The sequence below is a fragment of the Esox lucius genome, chromosome 4 (genome assembly GCF_011004845.1).
Source record: "Esox lucius isolate fEsoLuc1 chromosome 4, fEsoLuc1.pri, whole genome shotgun sequence".
NCBI classification, from domain to species: domain Eukaryota; kingdom Metazoa; phylum Chordata; class Actinopteri; order Esociformes; family Esocidae; genus Esox; species Esox lucius.
Genome location: NC_047572.1, coordinates 7,963,560 through 7,984,252, shown reverse-complemented (window position 1 = coordinate 7,984,252; position 20,693 = coordinate 7,963,560). Strand labels below are relative to the sequence as shown.

The 20,693-nt window shown below is 39.1% G+C and overlaps 1 protein-coding gene across 1 annotated transcript in view; it reads right to left on the bottom strand.

Moving 5' to 3' along the window:
• tnmd (tenomodulin) overlaps positions 1-20,693 on the bottom strand; it is a 93,915-nt gene that overhangs the window by 17,969 nt on the left and 55,253 nt on the right. Inside the window, exons 5-6 of the mRNA XM_010896024.4 lie at positions 4,587-4,737; positions 2,441-2,547 (exon numbers count right to left, since the gene is read on the bottom strand). Coding sequence (XP_010894326.1) covers positions 2,441-2,547; positions 4,587-4,737 — 258 coding nt within the window. The remainder of the gene's footprint in view (positions 1-2,440; positions 2,548-4,586; positions 4,738-20,693) is intronic.

Here is a 20,693-nt window from a genome sequence, read left to right as displayed (position 1 = left end):
TCCATCCTCCCCTGAATACGGTGCAGTCGTCCTGTCACCTTTGCAGAAAAGCATCCCCAAAGAATTATGTTTCCACCTCCAACGCTTCACGGTTGGGATGGTGTTCTTGGCGTTGTACTCATCCTTCATCTTCCTCCAAACATGGCGAGTGGAGTTTAGACCAAAAAGCTCTATTTTTGTCTCATCAGACCACATGACCTTCTCCCATTCCTCCTCTGGATCATCCAGATGGTCATTGGCAAACTTCAGACAGGCCTGGACATGTGCTGGCTTGAGCAGGGGGACCTTGCATGCGCTGCAGGATTTTAATCCATGACTGCGTAGTGTGTTACTAATGGCTTTATTTGAGACTGTGGTCCCAGCTCTCTTCAGGTCATTGACCAGGTCCTGCCGTGTTGTTCTGGGCTGATCCCTCATCTTCCTAATGATCATTGATGCCCCATGAGGTGAGATCTTGCATGGAGCCCCAGACCGAGGGAGATTGACTGTCATCTTGAACTTTTTCTATTTTCTAATAATTGCACCAACAGTTGTTGCCTTCTCACCAAGCTGCTTGCCTATTGTCCTGTAGCCCATCCCATCTACAATTTTATTCCTTATGTCCTTACACAGCTCTCTGGTCTTGGCCATTGTGGAGAGGTTGGAGTATGTTTGATTGAGTGTGTGGACAGTTGTCTTTTATACAGGTAACAAGTTCAAACAGGTGCAGTTAATACAGGTAATTAGTGGAAAACAGGAGGGCTTCTTTAAGAAAAACTAACAGGTCTGTGAGAGACGGAATTCTTAGTGGTTGGTAGGTGATCAAATACTTATGTCATGCAATAAAATTGTAATAAATTATTTAAAAATCATACAATGTGATTTTCTAGATTTTTGTTTTAGATTCCGTCTCTCACAGTTGTGTACTTATGATAAAAATTACAGACCTCTACATGCTTTGTAAGTAGGAAAACCTGCAAAATCAGCAGTGTATCAAATACTTGTTCTCCCCACTGTATGGGGGCGTTGAATACTCGGGTTTGTATACACACAAAGCTATGAAATTAACGGTGTGGTTTATATACGGTGCGGGTTAAATATGGGAAATTACGGTATATAATGTCTTTCCAGAATGCAGTGGGTAGAAGGTTACCAATTGTAGCAGTGCTGTTCGTGTATCTTTTCCCTCTAATATTTTCCATACTACAAGCTGCAAATAATCTATTCTTAACAATACTTAAAAAGGAAATTTCACCCTGGGGGACCCTTAGGTGGTTTGTACCATGTTTGAGAGATGTCTAGGTCAGTGAGATTTGTTTCACATATTTTACTATTTTCCACACTGTATAATAATAGTGAAGACGATGACACCAAAAAAGTGTAAAATAGATCCAAATACATTCCATTTTGTTGGTTGAGGAAAAGCCAAGAGTAAATCTGTCATCAAGTCGAAGGGTGGCTAATTTGAAGAATCTAAAACATTAATGTATTTTGATTAGTTTTTTTGGTTAGCACACATAGACTGTAAAAAAAATGGACGACGCCCTTTCGCTCTTTTCCATTGGTGAAACCTGAAGCCGCCAGTGTCCCGATACGGCGCTGACATCTTGGACTTGCGTCTGCGCAGATAGCGATCTTGGGACCAGTTCTGCGCAGTAGTTATGCGCAGTAGCGAGCAGGAAGTAAAGCCGCAAAGCCGCGAAATCAACGGCCCCACCCCTGTGCCCCGCCCTCACTCTCCCTCGCAGAATGCGCATACCGTAATCAATCGCAAGTCCAAGTACAGTACAACCTTTGCTTGTTAAACCTAGACGATATGTTATAGCCTAACTTACATCATGTTTAACCTTAATTTAGAATAGGCCTAATACAAAAATTATTGGTAACTTCTAGCTAACGATCACCTGCTAGCTATTAACATGGCTATTAACGAGGCTTGTTGTCTTTTAGCTAACGTTAGCTAGCCCATTACATTTATTTACTACTTAAATAGCTTATAAATTTAACTTACCGAAAAAAATTCAAAGATCGATTGGAAATGCCAGATCGGTTAGCACAATGTACCCATTATGTCCGTGTGAAATTATATCAATTATAGAATTTAAATTAGCGTGATACAAACTACAGTAAATGACAGAAACCAGCTTCGGAAAAAAGATATTTGAAGGGTAATTTAATTGTTTAGTTGGTCTCGCGTCCCATTGAATAACATGGGGAGGGCGGGGTTTATGACCTATACTGGGACCACTCACCAGGGGGCGATCGAGACGTTTTGGCTTCACTTTTCAGGGCTTGTGCGTCACGCTTGTTAGCACATTGACTGAGTTTTATTTCTACCGGGTAGATAAACGCCTGAATCAGTCCCTCATTAGATGGACGGCATATAATGTACTACTTTTGAAGAAGTGCACTGTATAGAGAATAGGGTGTCTTTAGGATACGGCACAAATGCAGTACGTACGTAGTCGTTGACGGGGACCTGGTCTAAGACATCACGTGTGACGCGGTGACCTCCGACCTCAACATCAGGAATATCCTCCTCATGCTCCACCTCGTGGAACTCAGCATCTGCACCAAAAGTAGGAAGTGTACAGAACAGCTGTTAATGTATTTTACCGGATCACAGCAGGAACTTCTGTTTCTACTGTATGAGGTGATCTAAAGGAAAAAAGCGTGCCTTCTGCCGTCAATGAATCTGGCTTGTTTTCTAAAAGGCGTAGTATGTTTAAACTTCTACTGTGTGGAGTACAGAGACAATGGCACGATTTCTGATAACAAAGACATCCTTCTGGTTCAAGAGATGCCATCTAACCAGACTAAATTCAGTCTACTAATATAGCCCATTTCTGACAAGGGTGCAAAGCAAAGGGTTTTAAATAAAAATAAAATTATTAGAAAGGCATTCAAAGTAGCAAACCAAAACAATTTTTATAAAGAATTATCTGAAAGAACTCAAAGATTAAACAATGAAAAGCATCCTAGGGGAAAGCAAAGCTAAAAAGGTGTTTTAAGACCTCTTAAAAATATCCACAGTTTCAGCACCCCGCAGATTCTCTGGCAGGCTGTTTCAGAGTCTGGGGGCGTATTAACTAAAAACCGCCTCAATATCTATTGCTCCTAAGCTTTGGAATAGTTTAAAGGCCAGTGCCAGAGGACTACTGGGTGCATACCTCAAAAGCATGTCTGTCATGCATTAGACAAAAGTGCACAATTGTGTAGTTATTTAAAGATTTATTTTTTAAGATGTATTTTCAGGCATTTTATGCATTATTGGGTGGAGAGTGTGGGATAATAGAGAGTTTTAGCTGAAGAGCACTGGCCAGATTTTAACCAATGCTTCAGTGATGTGTACATATACACTACCATTCAAATGTTTGGGGTCACTTAGAAATGTACTTGTTTTTGAAAGAAAAGCAAATTTTCCATGCATTAAAATGACATCAAATTGATCAGAAATGCAGTGTAGACATTTTTTGTGTTGTGAATTACTATTGTAGCTGGATATGGCAGATTTTTAATAGAACATCTACATAGGTTTACAGAGGTCCATTATCAGCAAACATCAGTCCTGTGTTCCAATGGCACGTTGTGTTTGCCAATCCAACTATTATCTTAAAAGGCTAATTGATCATTAGGAAACCCTTTTGCAATTATATTAGCACAGCTGAAAACTGTTGTGCTGATGAAAGAAGCATTCAAACTGTCTTTCTTTGGACTGGAGCATCAGCAATTGTGGGTTTGATAACAGGCTCAAAATGGCTAGAAACAAATAACTTTCTTCTGAAAATTAATCGGTGTATTCTTGTATTGAGAAATGAAGGTTATTCCATGCCAAAAAAGATCTAATACAACACTGTGTACTACTACTTTCAAAGAACAGCACAAACTGGCTCTAACCACAATAGAAAGAGAAGTGGGAGGCCCCGGTGCACAAGTGAGCAAAAGGACAACTACATTTATAGTGTCTAGTTTGAGAAACTGGCAACTTCATTAACTTCATTAAAAGCAAAAAACTAAATGTTAACAGTGAAGATGCGTCTCCGGGATGCTGGCCTTTTAGGCAGAGTAGCAAAGAAAAAGCCATTTCTCAGACTGGCCAATATAAATAAAAGATTATGATGGGCAGAATAACACAGACAGCGGACACGGGAAGATTGGGAAAAGGTGTTATGGACCTGTGTAACGTGTGATCCCCATCCAGGTATGATGTCTTTTTAATGATAACGCCGCTTGAGAGGTTATATTTCTGGTGGTCAAATAGCCAGAAAAATCAGATGACAACCAGGTAGACATCTTTTCCTAGTCACATAAAACCAGCCTCAAACATTAGTATCAGTAATACCACTTCACAATCACAAAATGACATGGGTCCAAGAGTCTTTTCCCCTCTTGGCGAGGCCAAATAGCCTCAGAGAACCCTCTTAAGCCACTCTTTTCGAAGCACTGTGAAGGAGAGAATAGCTCAGAACTACAGCTGACATTTAGTTATGAAATCATCTCGTCTCACTGGGCCTCTAGCAGGGCCTACAAGGTTAGCTTCAAGGAGGAGTACTAATAGGCTGTGTTTACAGGCTAGAGAGGGTAAGGGAGGCCCTGGTGCACTGTACCTCTCATGGGGGAGGGATGGATCCAGTGGATAGGCAGCTCCTGGCATATCTCCCAGATCTTGGTGTTGAGAAGGAAGGCTCGGTTAGCGATGGGCTCCTCTGCAGGCACCCACACCTGGGAGTCATCCACAACCTGCATGTCCATGCCCACCTGTCGGAGAGCAAACACACATGATCAAATACACCAACCCCTACATGGGTGCACAGACACCCTTCTCACCACCCACACACCTGTGAGAGCGCACAAAGAAACGCACACCACTCTCTGACCTTCCTCCTGCGCCCTCTACATTCTCAGCCCTCACTCCCAGGAGTCACAACGCAACAGGCCTGGCCCCGTCCTTTTATCCATCACCCCTTATCGTCCACCGGGAGCACAGCAACTTCCTACCTCCCGTCGATTCCACTAGCAGACTTCTTTCTCCATTTCTTCGTCTCAAGCCCCAGGCCGCCCTTTCTTCCCGGCAACAAAACAGGAGAATCCAGCAGCGGCATAGATTTGACTTTGAAATGACTTTTTGAGCTTTCTACTTTACTGTGCCTCGATAGGCTTCAGTGTGGTTCAACACAACAAACGCAGTGAAAAAGTGAAGTCCCCTACCCATCCCCCAGTATCCTTGTGCCGCAAATAGCTCACAGCCCAAGCAACGTGCTTAATTTGTTGATACTGTAGTTCATGAGCTGTAAAGTAAACTATTATTGCCTAATGATAGGGAATGTGTGTCACTACCGCCTAATGGAGACATATGAAGGGGGCTTTGGCGATGGCTCGTTCCAATACAGAGCAAAATATTTGTTTCTTTACGTGTATGTAAATACAACGGCAAACAAAACCCCCATACCGCGGTTGCGTTAATTAGTGGCTATAGGGAACAACGAAACAGTTTATGTGATAAATATTTTTCAAGGTGATTCTATCCCAGTCTGTAGTCTATAATTGCACAGTAGCTGTGCTTGATGTAGGATCCCGAGACTGTATCATGTATAACCTCTGTCTGTTTTGCCCATTCAACCCTTTGGTGATTACAGTTTTATTCCAATCTACTGTCTATGTGGACTCTGTGGTTGTTGTGAAGTCACACGACGGCAGTGACTCTGGGGAGACGAGCTCACACCTCATTCCGGGCCAGATGAAAGAAAGCGCAGAGGCACTCATGCGATTGCCGTCCGGATGTGCTGCATCCCTGCTACGCCAGGTCACTGCTTAGCCACAGCTTAGCCACACCACCGATCCTTTGAAACAGTTTGCTATTACTGTTTTTCTGCTCATTTTCTGCTTGGTTTGGAGCAGGCTAAGCCAATGACAACTCAAAGGGGGGCCCGGGGGTCTGTGGCAACGTTCGCTCTCCCTGGGCTGCAGAAATTTAAATAAAGGCCACTCAACAGAAACAGACCCGTTTAATTGGACCGCAGAACCACTGAAGCTGATCAACTAAGCAAACCTACCCCAAGTGAGAAAATCGGGTTCACAGAGCACATGACTTACAGTTGAAAAACAAGACCAATAAGGGACAACGCCATCTGGGTAGTTGTTTAGGTTTTTCATAGCTAGCTTGGAATAATGACTTAAAAAAACAACAATTGAAGAGTACAAACACAATGTGATTTTTCAGGTTAGTTTTTCAGGTTTTAGCAAAAAAACTGATGGTATTTGTAACACACCCAAATAATGCAATTATACTGACATTTAAGCTTTTCTCTATTCACTACTGAACACTGGCAAAGTAAATACATTTTTCAGTGGATTTCTACAACTAAAGTATTTATTCATCGTTTCTTGGCTTGAGAAATGCGCGTGTCATCTCCCACAGAATAGAATAATGTGCCCAGTCCTACAAAGCCTCTTCCAACAACAAACGGACCCAGAAACCAGACTAAAACATCTACGTGGCGGGGAGGTTTCAGAAACATGCTGCTCATACAGGTACAGCTCTGCAGAGAAACTTTGATTTTCTGTTAGTGGCCATTAGGTTCTTGGTCAAAAGGCTGTAAAATCTGTAACACAACAAATGTGGAGAAAATAAAGTGGTCAGAATACTTTCCAAGGGCACTGTATATTACAAAGTAGTGTATGGCAATGTATATTCTAAAGTACTGTATAGTATATGGTGGGGATTATTTCTGTTTGTGTATATGTGAGGAAGAATGTAGCCTACTAGCCATTTTCTTACACATGCATGTAATGAAAAATGCGTGTAGGATTATCTCTCTCAAACACACATACATCTCTGTCCCTCTCACATTAACTGTACTAATTATTTGTGCATTTGTCTGTGTTTGGTAAAGGTAAAGAAAAACAGTGTGTGTCTGTGTGTGTGTGAGAGAGAGAATAACCTACACATTTTCTGACACATTTTCGGGCACCTGAGTGCGTATGTGCACACATTTATGTATGCATGAGTATGTGCACAAGCATATGTGCACATATCTACATATACACATACTTGTGTTTAAAAGGGAGAGAAACTGTGTGTGTGTGTGTGTGTGTGACAGAAAGAGTGAGAGAGTACACACACTTGTCATTAGGTGTGCCTAGATGTGCAGCATGTTATTACCTTTTATTTCATGTTGCTGTTTTTCAAGCTCTAATGGCTATTCTAATTATGCTGAAAATACACTTTCTCAAAAACTGTTTGGTTATACTATGGTAATATGGGTGTTATTCACTTATTATTTGGAGTACAGACATGAAAAGGGTATCAGTGGAACGCTATGATTATCCACTTTCCAGTGTTATGTAAAGGTCAAAATGTGATCAGTCAATATGTCAGATTTGGAGGAGCATAGTTTTTTTTTATGTTATATTTTGTGGATATGTGCAATGTTTGTTTGAAAGCAGTTACTGAAAATTCCATGCAGCTCCTTTAAAGGCTGTCTGGTAGTCAAATTGGTAGCTGAGTACTTCTCAACTGGTAAGTTGTCATAAAAGTTAATTGTATTAGCTAGCTACAGTAGTAGCTTGTTGACAACGATTTTCTATTGTAGATGCTAGCTATTAGCCTCTGCACTGTCTGTTAGCCAGTTAGGTAACGTCAGCCTACCTCAAGTTGCTAGACAACAGCTACTTTTTTTTCTTCTACAATTAGTCAATACCACTGGTCTATCTTTTTAATAGGAAATATTAGACTAACATAAAATATTTGTATTTAGCGCGGTTTACCTATTACCTAACTGGATAGAACACATTTCCTGAACGTTTTCAGTTCCTATGTAGGATGCAACATCAGAAAAGAAGCAAAGCAAACTGAATTCTGTTTTGGAGCAACTGTGCCTTATTCATAACATTGAGTCAACAAAGCCATTACAACTTCTCTGCTTAAATGCTCTTCTGAAAGTTTTAGTGTGCCTTCCTAAAGGCTATTGTAAAAGTTTAATTTATCAAGCAGGGCCGACAGTCTACGATTTATCGAAATTGAAAATTGATAAGTCAGTGATATTAGTATTAGTGGATAGTAGTTTCTCTAGCTAGTTGAGACTGCTGCCCCACCTCTTTTCCCCTCACAAAACCGCTCATTCTTTCTACCTCATCCACACCTCTTATATTTTAGCAGAGGTTTGTGACAGGAGCCACACTGCTTTAGAAAAAACATAATTCAGCGTTACTAGTTCTACTATATCTTCTGAAGCGAGTGTGTAGTCCGGTCACAATAACTGACTTACCTAGGAAAAGGTTATGTTTATTCCTCAAAGACTGATATGGTTCACCACAAACGTTACACACGTCCATAGATTTCGATAGGGTTTTATTTGGCGATTTTGCTGACATCTTCACTTAGCTAGCTACTAAGACGTGAAGATGACAGTTTGTAAGTACAATATTAGCTGTGTTGTTATAATAAACAAATTACATACTTTATATGTAATTACCTTATTAGTTTTCAAATTAGCTAACTGCAAAAAACGTCTTGGAATTGCAGCGTTATTTGATGCATGTGAGAATACAAGGTCAATTCTCTAAAGAGCTAACTGAAATGTTTGCAAAAAATGTAATTCCTTTTAACTGTTAGAATTGCAGCATTATTTTTGCGAATTTATACCATTTCTAAACAGAACTGACCGGTAAACATTGAAAGTATCAGTTGAAAAAAGTTACAAAATTAAAACATTCTCTCAAGGGAAGACAACATTGAAAGGTTATTTGAGGTATACAACGCCACCAGTCTTAGTTTGAAGAGTTTGTTTTATTTATTTTTTAAAGGGAATACTACAGCAAAGGTTAATTTTAGTTAATCAGAATCAATTAAATTAATTTAATGTGTGGTCAAAAATCCTTAGTAAATTATTTGGAATGCGAGTGGTTGAATCTGTGTTACAACACCATTTATAAAGTCTGCACACTTAGCGAACCAAGTTATTGACTTTTTCAAATCAATTATCAATTTGTTTTTCACTTAATTTTCTTATTAAATGTACCAAATGGTCTGACATGAAATGTCTTGATTTCAGCATCTGAAAAAACAAAAGGTATATTTTCAAGAAGGGTGTGTAGACTTAATTCAAAAATGTTTTTTTTTTCTTTAGTTATATGACATTTACCTACATAAATATCAATCCAAGAATGTATTTATTGTTTGTGAATTTATGAGTCTTAGTACATTGTTTGTGAATTTGTTTGGCCAGTATTTGCATAATTTACTGGCTGGTGGCCATACATATTAAGTGCTTACCTTGTGCAGAAGGGATCCAATGACGCTGTTTGACAGACTGAAGAAGGACAACTGTGATTTCATCGCTTGAAAACTGAAGGCCACTCGAGAGAGGCTCAGGGATTACAGCCTCCCATCATTTCATAGCAGAAACAAATTGAAAATGGTTGAAAATACCCCCCCGGCAAACAATTCATGTTTGTCACCTGGTTCTACTCCAGGGGTTCTTTATTTTCTTATCAGCAACTCGCAGTTTCTCCAATGGCTGCATTGTTTTCACCTTGGCTCCTAGGCTCCAGCCGCTCAGCACTGAGCGCATACTCACATAACCTGCAGCTTGGAAACAGCAGCAGAAAATCCATGACTGTTTTCTCTTTAACCCCTCCATGAAAGACACTGTGGTTACACAGTAAGGACCTTAATGGAGACTTGGCTTAGAGGCTTTTCAGGACACGAGGGTGTATTCGGAGTTCCATAGACTTCTACAGTCTTATACAGAGAATGTTCAAAAGAGACCAGGGATCAAAGGCTTTGTTTGTTTTTTCTTAGCCCTAGCTCAAAACAATAACATCTTATTTTAATTTGTATTTTAACAATTTAAAAAAGTAAAGATAGGACAGCACTCCGGTAGAATGCTCAAATAATTATGTTTTATTGTCATACGGACGTTTCAGGTACAAGCACTTTCTCACTGTACATGTTATTTTTTAAATAATTCTGCTTCAGTTCTACAGTGGACCATATAAATAATGAAACTCAATAGGCAAAATGTAAAAACTGAAGATGGAGGTGGAAGTATTTTAGAAACTCTATGAAAAGGTGAATTTTCAGATGCTTTCCTAAAATGGTCAGAGAATCTGCTATCTACCGCTCCAAGGAAAGCTGATTCTACTTATCTACTATAATATGTTACCTAACTAGAATAAATAGAAAACACAAAACGTTGCTAACCAAAAAGTTCCTAAGAACTTTTTCTTTTATCTCATTGCCATTAGTGTATAAAACCATGCATTCTGTAATGTAAGTATTTCATTTTGATGAAATTTTGACTGTATTCCATCACTCACACACACACATGCGCACACACACACACACCCCACACACACACACACACACACGTGCACACAAAAACTCTTCTACCAGATTCAACCATTTTCCCATTGTAGGCCAATGGAAGAAATTATTGTGTGGGTGTGTGTGTGTTTGCGTGTGGTGGAATACAGTCAAAATTTCTAATATCACTACTTTTCTTCAGAATGGAATGCTTACATTAAATTTTTTTCAAAGTCAATGGGACATTTTTGTCCACGAAGGTGTCAAGAGGGTGCAAAATTCATAAATAGTATGAAAGACATGAAAGAGTTAAAGACATTGGATTTCAAAAATTTTACAAAAAATAAGAGCTCTGCCAAAAAATCATGCCCCTAGCTGCAAGACAAACAAAATGATCCCCAAATCAAAAAAACATTTTTGAGAAAATTTTTCAAAAATGCCCGAGGGGCGCACAAGGGTTAAACATATTTGTTCACTTTGTTGCTTTGTGTGCTTATTCATCATTGGGAGTGCTTGTTGCAAATGTATCGTTTCTTAAAAAATATAAAATAAAATATTTGGCATATATTTTTCCAAAAGCAATAACATTTCACAAGTTGTCTTAGTACTATTTTCAAATAAAGGGATAAATGATTTGCACATCATTGCATTCAGTTTTTAGTGGCATTTTACACAGCTTCCCAACTTCTTTGGAAACAGGGTTGCACATTATTATTGGAAAATGTGTGTTGTTATTGTATGTTGGCATGGTATGCTGGAAAATTGTGAACGTGGGGTTTACACGTGCAATCCGCAAGTTTGCACCAAATTCAAACTTACAGGTGCCTTGGGTGCTGGCACAAGGCAAATGAAACGCACAGAGCACTTGTGAGCATTTGCTTGCAATTAGTAAAACAGGGCAAAGCACAACACAACATGCGCATCATCCATTTTGGTGTTTGATAGATATTTATATATTTTTTTATGTGTCTTTTTCTTTTTAAAATTTCTTTCGAATCTCGAGAGGGCAATACTTTTTATTGCGGTCCAGCTGAACTAGGCTTGCCTGGTTTCTTGTTATGACACAAATGTATCATTGCTAATGGACTATTCTGCCGAATAGTTGTATGTTGCCTGTTGTAACTTTTCAGAATGAAATATTCTTTATCTTTTTGCCGCACTTTATCTAATAACACACGTTTCAAACTATTCAAAATGTGTCTCAGGCAACTGTTATTTATTATCAATTAAAAGTCATGCCAACTAGTTTCTTTGTTTTTGCCTCAATTAAGAGTATATTGTACAGAAATAATTGGTTACGTTTACAAAAATATGTATTTGTAGCTAAAAAGTCACAACATATGCAGGTGAAATGTGTTAAAAAAAAAAACACCAAGCCATTTTTTTATTTTTAACCTCTAAAAAATAAACTATCATGTGATTTATCAAACGTTTGTTTAAATGATGGACTCAACATAATTGAAAAGTAAGTTGTTTATAAAAAACGATTAAGTAACAGGAATGAACATTGGGTAACAGGAATTAGCAATGAGTAACATGACTAAGCGCTTGTGTGTGTGAGAATAACTGGATGTAACACAACTTCATTCAAATAAACAAAGATAAAACAGAAGTAATTATATTTGGCAAAAAATACCTTAGTCTAAATAGCAACATAAAAGCTACAACAACTTGCTTTTGCATGTGTGTGTATGGAGTAGTGGATATAAAAATTCTACACCCACCTGTTAAAATGCCAGGTTCTTGTGATATAAATGAATGAGATAAAGATAAATCATGTCAGAACTTTTTCCACCTTTAATGTGACCTATAACGTGAAGAATTCAATTGAAAAACAATCTGAAATCTTTGAGGAGTAAAAATAAAAAACTCACAATAACCTGGTTGCATAAGTGTGCACACCCTTAAACTAATACTTTGTTGAATCACCTTTTGATTTTATTACATCACTCAGTCTTTTTGGGTAGGATTCTATAAGCATGGCACATCTTGACATGGCAATATTTGCCCACTCTTCTTTGCAAAAGTGCTCCAAATGTCAGATTACGAGGACACCTCCTTTGCACAGCCCTATTCAGATCAACCCACAGATGTTAAATTGGATTCAGGTCTGGGATCTGGCTGGGCCATTCCAAAACATGAATCTTCTTCTGGTGAAGCCATGCTTTTGTGGATTTGGATGTGTACTTTGGGTCGTTGTTATGGTAAAAGGTGAATTTAAAGGAACCGTATGTAGGATTGTGGCCAAAACTGGTACTGCAATCACTTTAAAAATACTGTAGAGCGGTGTATCCCCTCCCCCTCCCACCTGACTCGAGGTTGCCAGACAAGCTGCAGGATTGGGCAGAAACTTAGGCTGCTTCTACGAGCTTCCAATGGCAAGTGACAACGAGTCGTACACAGTAAGTTTTTTTTCTGTTAATTATGTTTATGCTTAATTAACAGAAAGATATTTTGCGAAGTAATTATGTATTGCAAAAATTTACTAATTGTCATTAGTCAAATATAATCGTAAAGATTTATGCACGTATGTGACAGTACATTGTTAGAACAGTAGCTGTTAGTCTAACTTGTAACGTTAGGTATCTGTCATTTACGTAAGTACAAGCACAAGCCTATGTCACTATGTGTAACCGATATCAAAGATACAGCTATTCATTTATCTGATGCTATAAGTGAAAGCGGCCAGCTGTATTTTTTACTTACCCTGCACCATAACGCTAAAATATGTGATGTGAAAGATTACATGACATTCTACTATTTTTGGCTGTAGAACTTGCATTAAAAACAAGTAGGCTACAAAACGTTCCAAGTGGGCCAACTTCATAGGTTACACTGTGCTTTTCATTAGTGTTATGGACATTAGAAAAAGTTATTTTACCTTGGAATTGCGCCTAGTGCTTCCAAACCAACACTAACAGAGTTCATAGCCCAAAAGGTAGAGAATGTTTATTTTGAGTTAGGCTTCTGTCTCAATTACGTTTCAAATTGCCATAATGGGCGTGCTAATGTTGTTTTTCTCAGCGTCTCAGCATAAGGACAGAGAAACGGGCTCTGATAATGTATTGCTAATGTTAGCATACGTCCATATGAGGTAACGTTACTTTGCACGAACATGCATAACTTTGTTCGACTGCCATGAATATATGAAATGTCCATTGACTTCAAGTACAAGTTAGTCAAACATAGATTAATCTTAACTGTCCAGGAGAAAATTAGCAACGTTGGCGTCTGCCTTCAAATTCTTCTCCGTTTTCAGCCGTCTCCATCTTTCAAAGCCATCTTCTATACAAGTTCTTGTTTTATTTCGGACTTTGTCACGACGTATTTCGGATTATAACGAGTTTTTTTAGATTTCATAACGTTAGACATTATTTATCCGACTAGAGTTAGGGTAGGTTAGAGCAGAGCTGGCAACTTGGATCCTGAAACACTACTGACTTCATGATAGGTGGAGGGTGGCGCATCAGGCCAAAACACAACATGACAACATCAACATCAGTTGAGGGATGCAACTTTCACTTTTAAATGACAATATCCTGGCCAGACTACTGTTGTCAGTGATATAAGTATTTGAAATGAACATGATTTCTTAATGTCTAGTAACACATCAGGGCCATTTTATGATTAATTTAAATAGATTTCTTACATAAGGTTCCTGTAATCTTCAGCTTTCTAACGGACGCCTGAAGGTTTTGTGCCAAAACTGCCTGGTATTTGGAACTGTTCATAATTCACTCCACCCTGACTAAGGCACCACTTCCAGCTGAGGAAAAACAGCTCCAAAGCATGATTCTGCCACCACCATGCTTCACTGTGGGTATGGTGTTCTTTGGGTGATGTGCAGTGTTGTTTTTGTGCCAAACATACCTTTTGGAATCATGGCGAAAATGTTCAACCTTAGTTTCGTCAGACCATAACACATTTTCCCACGTGCTTTTAGGAGACTTGATGTTTGTTTTTGCCAACTTCAGCCAGGCTTGGATGTTTTTCTTTGTAAGAAAAGGCTTCCGTCTTGCCACCCTACCCCATAGCCCATTCATATGAAGAATACGGGAGATTGTTGTCACATGTAGCACACAGCCAGTACTTGCCAGAAATTCATGCAGTTCCTTTAATGTTGCTGTGGGCATCTTGGAAGCCTCCCTGACCATTTTTCTTCTCGAGGGACGTCCAATTCTTGGTAATGTTTCTGTTGTGCCATATATTCTCCACTGGATGATGACTGTTTTTACTGTGTTCCATGGTATATCTAATGCTTTGGAAGTTCTTTTGTACCCTTCTCCTGACTGATGCTTTGGAAGCTCTCTGCGGACCATGGCTTTTGCTCTTAGATGCAACTAAGAAAATGTCAGGAAAATCCTACTAGAACAACTGAAATGTATTTGTGATTAATCAGAGTCACTTTAAATGATGGCAGGTGTCTTCTATTTAACATGAGTTTGAATGTGATTGGTTAATTCTGAATACAGCCACATCCCCAGTTATGAGAGGGTGTGCACACTTATGCAACCATGTTATTGTAAGGTTTTTATGTTTCATTTTTCTCCTTCGAAGATTTCAGTTTGTTTTTCAATTGAATTGTTCACATTATAAATCACATTAAGAGTGGAATTATCTTTATCTCATTCTTTTGCATCACAAATACCTGGCATTTTAACAGGGTTTGTAGACATTTTATATCCATATATATATACATATGTGCTTGTTTGATTGCTTCTTCCCTAAATAGTTATTGCATAGTTTGGAGCTGTGCTTTGGGTCAATGTCCTTTTGTAGGAGGAAATTGGCACCAGTGAAGTGCTGTCCACAGGCTATGGCATGGCATAGCTCTCCAAAATGGAGTGATAGCTTTCCTTCTTTGAGATCCCCTTTACCCTGTATAAATCTCCCACTTTACCACCACCAAAGCACCCCAAGACACATCACATTGTGTATCTTAAGCAGGTTTGGGTAGGTTACTTTTTTAATATAATCTGTTACTGTTACGTTACCTGTCCACATTTGTAATCAGTAACGTCACTTTCTGATTTGTAATCAGTTAAGTCAAACTCTGATTACTTTGAATTACTTTTAGATTACTTTCATATTAAGAGGCGATAGAAAATGCATCTGTAATTGTCAACACCCGCACAGAAATATGTTTTACTAGCGCGAACATAACCTGTGATTTTTACCTAGTGAGCGTTTTGCTGCTGGTGGGCCGCAGGAGGCTATAATGTCGTACAGCCAGCAGGCCACCAGCTTTTGCCGCTTTTCTCCTGATCTCAATTTGCATAAGCTAACTTGCATCTCAGGCGGCTTTATCCACATGATGTGGATAACATTACTCTTGGCAGTAAATTTAGCTAGACTAGCCTAACCTGCACCGTTACTGAGGTGTCTTTGTGTATCCACATTGTTCTTAGCTAGCCTGTGTGTGTCTTATGGTGCCGGTTTTTTAAACCTGTTTTCTAACCATTGCTTTCAGGTGGTGATGTTTTTCTGTAGTTTTGTTCCCAGAGGAGGATGAATGTGTGGCAGTAGTTCCACGCCTGTGGCTCAAAGAGGGGACTTTGCTACTGGCCACCACACAGCATCACTAGTAGGAAGTCCTTCAACCACGACAAGTTTGCCCGAACTTGTTTACCACCTGAAGACACCTGGGAGTCTGTCCCTTATAAGCTCATCAAGCATGCAGGTGAATTTGAAAATGTAATGACAATTTGAAACTTGGAATGAAAATATGTTTTGCAGGGTAAATGCTTACAAAACCTAAACTTTTCCTAGACACGTGAGAGACCAGACGTGTGTATCGCCAGAGGAGTGAAAAATGACATGTTCATCTCGTAATTGCTGCAATGTTTACTTGGTTTCACCATATTTACCTGTTAACCAACTTTTATGTTTATTTTTAGGATGGAGCAAGCACAGTACTCCAAGGCACCAGAGAGGTACTCCACGCCACCATGTAGAGGATTGCTACATTGGTAAATGTTGGTTCATTCACTTAACCCAGATGCTTAACTTATTAAAGCATGTTGCTTTCAATTTTATTTGTAAATTTCAATTTATTTTTAAGGGCAAGAAGGCAGAGATAGGGGAACGTTTTAGCTCTGCACATAAGAATGGACATTTTGGCGGACACTGCGATTTGAGTCCTGATTGTAAAATAACCAGATATTTAGGACTGAATAACTAACTGTCTGTCTTTACTTTCAGAACATTTGGTGAAGATCAAGAGTCTGACTGGAGAGAAGGTCGAACTGAGGGCACAGCTGGCTCTACAATCAGGTAAAAACAAGACTATAGTTACACTAGCATCTTGTCTTCATGAAACTGCATTTGTCTGAACATGTGCCCTTTACTAAAATACTGTACACCTTTTCTGAAATTACATGTATATGGCAGTTTTATTTATTTCACTATTACGCTATTGACAATTCATTGTGCTTTTTAGCTTCTGAGAAACATCTGACTGAAGAGAGTGTCAAGCTGATGGCACAGCTGGCTCTACAATCAGGTAAAAACAAGACTATAGTTGCGCTAGCATATTTTCTTCATGAAACATTTCATTTGTCTTCAATGTCATGCAATTCTCAAAATCTTGTCAGACCATTTAAGTACAATATCTGATTACGGTATTACAAGAGCCATAAGGAAGAATCCTTCCAACCGGGATGCCACTGACAAGGCTGTCCAGAACCAGGTCCCCAAGTATCAGAAAGGGGCAGCTGACCGTGCAGGTGGGAGAAGACGTTGCGGCGGTACAAGGGACCTGCCGTGAATATGAATGACATCTCCAGCATAACCAATATTGCTGCTAAGCTACAGTACTCAATTTAATTACTGCTATGTACAGTGCTATATATATGATCCCATTATCCTCTTAATATACACTCACCTAAAGGATTATTAGGAACCCCTGTTCAATTTCTCATTAATGCAATTATCTAATCAACCAATCACATGGCAGTTGCTTCAATGCATTTAGGGGTGTGGTCCTGGTCAAGACAATCTCTTGAACTCCAAACTGAATGTCAAAATGGGAAAGAAAGGTGATTTAAGCAATTTTTAGCGTGGCATGGTTGTTGGTGCCAGACGAGCCGGTCTGAGTATTTCACAATCTGCTCAGTTACTGGGATTATCACGCACAACCACTTCTAGGGTTTACAAAGAATGGTGTGAAAAGGGAAAAACATCCAGTATGCAGCAGTCCTGTGGGCAAGATGCCTTGTTGTTGCTAGAGGTCAGAGGTGAATGGGCCGACTGATTCAAGCTGATAGAAGAGCAACTTTGACTGAAATAACCACTTGTTACAACCGAGGTATGCAGCAAAGCATTTGTGAAGCCACAACACGCACAACCTTGAGGCGGATGGGCTACAACAGCAGAAGAACCCACCGGGTACCACTCATCTCCACTACAAATAGGGAAAAAAAGGCTACAATTTGCACGAGCTCACCAAAATTGGACAGTTAAAGACTGGAAGAATGTTGCCTGTTCTGATGAGTCTCGATTTCGGTTGAGACATTCAGATGGTAGAGTCAGAATTTGGCGTAAACAGAATGAGAACATGGATCCATCATGCCTTGTTACCACTGTGCAGGCTGGTGGTGGTGGTGTAAAGGTATTTTCTTGGCACACTTTAGGCCCCTTAGTGCCAATTGGGCATCGTTTAAATGCCACGGCCTACCTGAGCATTGTTTCTGACCATGTCCATCCCTTTATGACCACCATGTACCCATCCTCTGATGGCTACTTCCAGCAGGATAATGCACCATGTCACAAAGCTGGAATAATTTCAAATTGGTTTCTTGAACATGACAATGAGTTCACTGTACTGAAATGGCCCCCACAGTCACCAGATCTCAACCCAATAGAGCATCTTTGGGATGTGGTGGAACGGGAGCTTCGTGCCCTGGATGTGCATCCCACAAATCTCCATCAACTGCAAGATGCTATCCTATCAATATGGGCCAACATTTCTAAAGAATGCTTTCAGCACCTTGTTGAATCAATGCCACGTAGAATTAAGGCAGTTCTGAAGGCGAAGGGGGGTCAAACACAGTATTAGTATGGTGTTCCTAATAATCCTTTAGGTGAGTGTATTTATAGCTCTGTGTGAATGTTCTTAATTCTGACTGTAGTTTTATTGTTATGCCACCATTCATATGCTTATTGCACTGATGTATCTATGATTCAATAACTATTGATTGCTGCTAGGTCATACTTATGTATATTACTGGCATTCTAGCCCTTGTTTATTTTGTATTGTATTATGTTTATTTAGTACTTTTTCACATTCAAATACTGTAATTTTACTATATCTGTTGCTGGACACATTTTCTTGCACTATTAGATTAAAAAAAATTATTTCATTTCATTTGCACATTTATTTTGTATGCTTGCTATATAATTCATGTTTTTTTGTATGCATCTTGCACTATTTGAAATAAATTGTTTAGATTTTATTCAGTTCATTGTCATTTGTGATATGACCAAAATTATTATAAAGGATTATTATAAATAAAACCTAATATTGGGGTGTGAGGCATCCCGCTGGGTTTAGTGCATAAAAGCAGCTAGCCGCCGTCGGGCCGCTGGTGAGCCGGCTCACCGGTGGCCTGACTGCGACGCACACTATAAAAAAAAGTGTACTGGCTGGACCCTTTGCAGAAACACTTGGCGGCCGCTGCGGCAGAAAGCTGGTGGTGGGCCACTGGTGTGTTGCTTGCTGGGTAGTGCTACCAGCAATGGATTTTCTAAACGTAAATGAAAGAAATAAACTGTGACTATACACCTGCACTCTTAGCTTAAAGTCAAAGTTGTCAGCAGCCAATGCTAACCAATGAAGGCAATTGTCTGAGATGCAAAGCAGACAGAATCACATGGCCTGTATGGATGGAGTTGAGTTGGCTTCATCAAATGCAATCATCATTTGGCAGAGTGCTTCCCAACACACCTTTTTCTCCTCAAATACCATGATGAATTCCATATAATGTTTTATGTTGAAGGCAGCGTCATGTTACAGCTATCTAACAAATATTTGCCTAAACATCTAAGCAATTCCTGTCTGAGTTTTTCAGTGCAACTCTTCCTGGCTTTGTTGTTCGGTGCATTTGACAAATAAATCTTGAAACATTAAAAAAAACTTGTCGCCTATCATTGTTCTCAGAAATACGCATGGATAGTAGATAACTAAATCACATTTTATATGGGTCAGCTAATATTATCGTAGATATATTGTGCTCTTTTTACCAGCCACCCAACCAATCAAACTATACTAGCGCTTCATCTGTCATTAATCTGGTTATGCGCGCCCACCCTTGCTGTCATGATGATCACACAACAACAGATGCACGCAATTGTTATTTTCATTCCAACATTTAAAACATTTAAAAACAAAATCAAGCATGCAACATGTCGTAATTATTTCCTGCACCTAATTTTTTTAAATTGAAGTAATCCAAATGTAATCATAATTTTTTCCCAAAAACTAATCCGATTACAATATTTTTGTTGGTAACGTAACGGATTACAGTTACAGATTTTTTGTAATCCGTTACTCCCCAACTCTGATCTTAAGTTAGCAATACGATATTATCTGATTGATGAAGTTTGCTTTCTTTGATTAGGAAGAAGCTTTTCTCTTTGTTACCAATGCATAGTGAAGTTAGCTAATTACATGATTTAGATACTGTTAGTGATCAACTGAAGTGACGCTAAAAGAGTTTATTTGACCGGGGGAAGAGAAGGATTCAACAGTAGACAGCGCTCAGGTGACTGGAAAAGCCTAGAGTTCCTCTGCTGTATTTTGGCTGCCTGTTTTGGGAGTTGAGCAACAATCAGACATGGACAAAGGGGCTGTTTTCTGGCCACACCACTCCCTAGCGACTACACAAACTTGCAATGAGGGGATTGAGAGCATCTGTGTGGGACTGTGTGTGGGCCCACCTTGGATATTTCATACTGTAGAATATTTAGTAAATGTTGTAGTTATTTGGTTTAGAGGTAGACTTAATTAACACTTCAATCAATCAATCAAATGTATTTATAAAGGTCTTTTTACATCAGCAGTTATCACAAAGTGCTTTTACAAACCCCCAGCTTGAAACCACAAGGAGCAAGCAACAACTTAATTATTCTGTTATGGTGTTAATAATTTGTGTTCATGAGCATAGTGCCAATTACATTTCTGGTACAGTGTATTCATTTAATTGGTTTTAGTTAATATCCTTGCTTCTGATTGACAGGGAAAACATTTGAAAATGTGAAAATTTGCTAATTCCCCGACACAGATTAAGCCTAGTCCAGGACAAAAAATAAATTCTCATGAATCTCCATTGAGTTTGATTTCTTGGTCCTTAATCCGGGACTGGGAATATATGGGGAAGTGTTTTCCCCTATCTTCTCCTTACTGCCTCTT